At 64.2% G+C, this 2817-nt stretch overlaps 1 protein-coding gene across 1 annotated transcript; it reads right to left on the bottom strand.

Moving 5' to 3' along the window:
- Positions 1 to 258: 258 nt before the first annotated feature.
- Positions 259 to 1782, bottom strand: LOC122191552 (mothers against decapentaplegic homolog 6-like; the record flags this gene model as incomplete). Its single annotated transcript, XM_042891840.1, has 1 exon — positions 259 to 1782. A coding segment is annotated over one exon (596 nt), but the record flags the coding sequence as incomplete, so codon positions are not given.
- Between the last annotated feature and the right edge of the window lie 1035 nt (positions 1783 to 2817).

Here is a 2817-nt window from a genome sequence, read left to right as displayed (position 1 = left end):
GGCGGCGTGGCAGGAAGGACCGGGCGGTCATCTCGGCCCGGCCCGGCCGCCTGCAGAGGGCACTGCCGGTCCCCGGAGCGCAACGGAGCCCCCGGGTGACGGCACCGGGGCGGCCCCCGGTGGGGGGGGAAGGGGGGAGGTGGCGGCGGAACGCGGCGGGACGCGGAGCGTTTTGGTTGCCGGTGACACCGTTTATTGGAGTTATAAATAACGGATGCAGATCGGGTGCGGAGAGACGGAGGTTGGGGGGGGGAGGGGGGGAAGGGGGAAGGGGGAGCTGCCCCAGATGTGCTCATCTTCCTACGGTCCCGCTGCGCTCACCTGCCTGGATTCCGGCTGTGTTCACCTCCCCCCCCCGGCCCCGCATTCCAGCTGTGCTCACCTGCACCGCCTCGGATGCGCGTTTCTGCCCCCTCCTCCAGCTGTGCTCACCCCTAATTCCAGCTGTGCCCGCCCCCATTCCAGCTGTTCTCATCCCACCTTCCACCAATTCCCCATTCCAGCCGTTCCCACCTCATTCCAGCTGTGCTCACCCCTCGTTCCAGCTGTGCTCACCCCCTATTCCAGCTGTTCTCACCCCTCATTCCAGCTGTGCTCACCTCCTATTCCAGCTGTTCTCAGCCCTCATTCCAGCTGTGCTCACCCCCTATTCCAGCTGTTCTCAGCCCTCATTCAATCAATTCCCCATTCCAGCTGTGCTTACCCCTCATTCCAGCTGTGCTCACCCCCCATTCCAGCTGTGCTCACCCCTCACTCAATCAGTTCCCCATTCCAGCTGTGATTACCTCCATTCCTCAGCTTTCCTTCCTCATTCCGGTTGTGCCCACCTCATTCCACCTCTGCTCACCCCTCATTCCAGCCGCGCTCACCTCTAATTCCTGCTCTGCTCAGCCCTATTCCAGCTGTGCTCATCCCAATCCCCCCTCACCCCCTGCTCAGGAGCTGCCCCCTATAGACCCTCGCATTCCCTGCACTCCCACCCTCCTCAACTTCCTCCTTGTTCACCCTTTTACACAAATAACATAAATTAAACATGCAACGTAACCACGGAAATCATAATAACCAAGGAGAGATTAAATAACGCCCTGCCCCAGCCCCACACCCGGGCTTTGGGGGGGGGGGGGGTTGGGGGTCCCATGGGAACGCAGGGGCCCATAGATGGGGGTCGTGCCACCCCAACGGCCGCTCAGCGGGGCTGTGCCAGCAGCACCTCCAGCCAGCAAGGGCACGAGGTGATGAACTGCCTGGAGTAGCACGGCCCCCAGCCCTTCCCAAAGCTGATCCGGACGCTATGGGGGTCACAAGGCCCATCCCCATTCTGCCACCCCCCGGCCCCGATCCCCCCTGCCCTCTCGTAGTCGAACACCTTCACCGAATACCCTGGCAGCACTTTGAGCACGGCCAGCCCGTGGGCTCCAGGAGGGCCCAGGGTGGGCGAGCTGACAAAGATGGGATGCTCGCTTCGGTTGTACGCCCAGACGGCGCTCAGCTCCCGGCTCAGCAGCAGCCCCTTCCCAATCTTCCCCCTGGCGCGGCGCACGGCGCGGCTGCGGTGCATGGCGGGCAGTTGGCCCAGGCAGAACCCGCTGCCCCGCGGCAGCTCGCTGAAGACGTTCACCGACGCTTCGTGCACGTCGTAGAGGCGACCCACGCGTGTCCGGTGCTCCCAGTACGCCAGTTTGCACCAGCAGCCGTCCCGTGCCGCGCTCCGAGAGATGCTGGTGTCTGTTGGGAGACGTGACAGAATCACAGAGTCACGGCATGGCCTGGATTGGAAGGGACCTCAAGGGTGCCAAAGCTGCGACCCCACAGCGCCTGCAAAGCCACCGACCTGCCCACGTCTCACAGCAGCCCAGGCTGCCCAGGGCCCCATCCAGCCTGGCCTCCAAGCCCTCCAGGGATGGACGGGGCATCGCAGCCTCTCTGGGCAGCTGTTCAGCCCCTCACCGCTCTCCCAGCACACAACTTCCCTGAGCCCCAGCCTCCAGCTGCCCTCCCTCCGCTTCCAGCCCTTCCCTGCTCTCATCTCCCCTGCCCAAGAGCTGCCTCCCCTCCTGGCTGCAGGCTCCCTGCAGGCGCTGCAGGCTGCACTCAGCTCAGCCCCAGCTCCTCTTCTCCATGCTGAACGAGCCCAGCTCCCTCAGCCTGGCTTTGCAGGGAGCTGCTGCAGCCCCTGCTCAGCCCTGCGGCTCCTCTGGCTCCTCTCCCACAGCTCCCTGTCTCGTCTGGGAACCCCCAGCCCTGGACGCAGTGCTGCAGACGGGGCCTCAGAGAGCAGAGCACAGAGGGACGATCGCCTCCCTGGCCCTGCTGCCCCCCCTCTGCTGATGGCGCCCAGGATCCCCTTTGCTTTCCCAGCTGCAATCACACCCTGCTGGCTCCCGTTCAGCTTTTCACCCCTTGGGACCCCCAGGTCCTTCAGTGCAGGGCTGCTCTCAATGGCTGCTCCTTTCATTCTGCATCAATGCCTGGCATTCCTGCGGCCCAAGTGCCAAACCTGGCACTTTGCTGTGTTGAACCTCATCAGGCTCCCCCAGCCCCACCTTTCAGCCCCTCGAGGTCCCTCTGAATGGCAGATCATCACGGTGCTGCGTGGCTACACATGCCTACACCCAACCCTCTGCATACGGTGGTCCCAAGGGACGCACTGGGATGCCGGCACACGGGGGATTGGTGCCCGTGGGTCACACACGGAGCGCCCCATGGCTCTGCAGCCAGGATAGGGCGATAGCAGGAATCAATGAGCTGCTGAGCGGCGGCACGTATGCCCAGGGCAGCCCCCTGGGGGCCACATTGTGTGCCAAGGTTGGGTGGGGG

This window comes from Lagopus leucura, unplaced genomic scaffold (genome assembly GCF_019238085.1).
Source record: "Lagopus leucura isolate 7727_CA_CO unplaced genomic scaffold, USGS_WTPT01 34822-0_obj-0_obj, whole genome shotgun sequence".
In the NCBI taxonomy this organism is placed as follows: Eukaryota; Metazoa; Chordata; class Aves; order Galliformes; family Phasianidae; genus Lagopus; species Lagopus leucura.
This window is presented reverse-complemented; position numbering and strand designations above follow the sequence as displayed.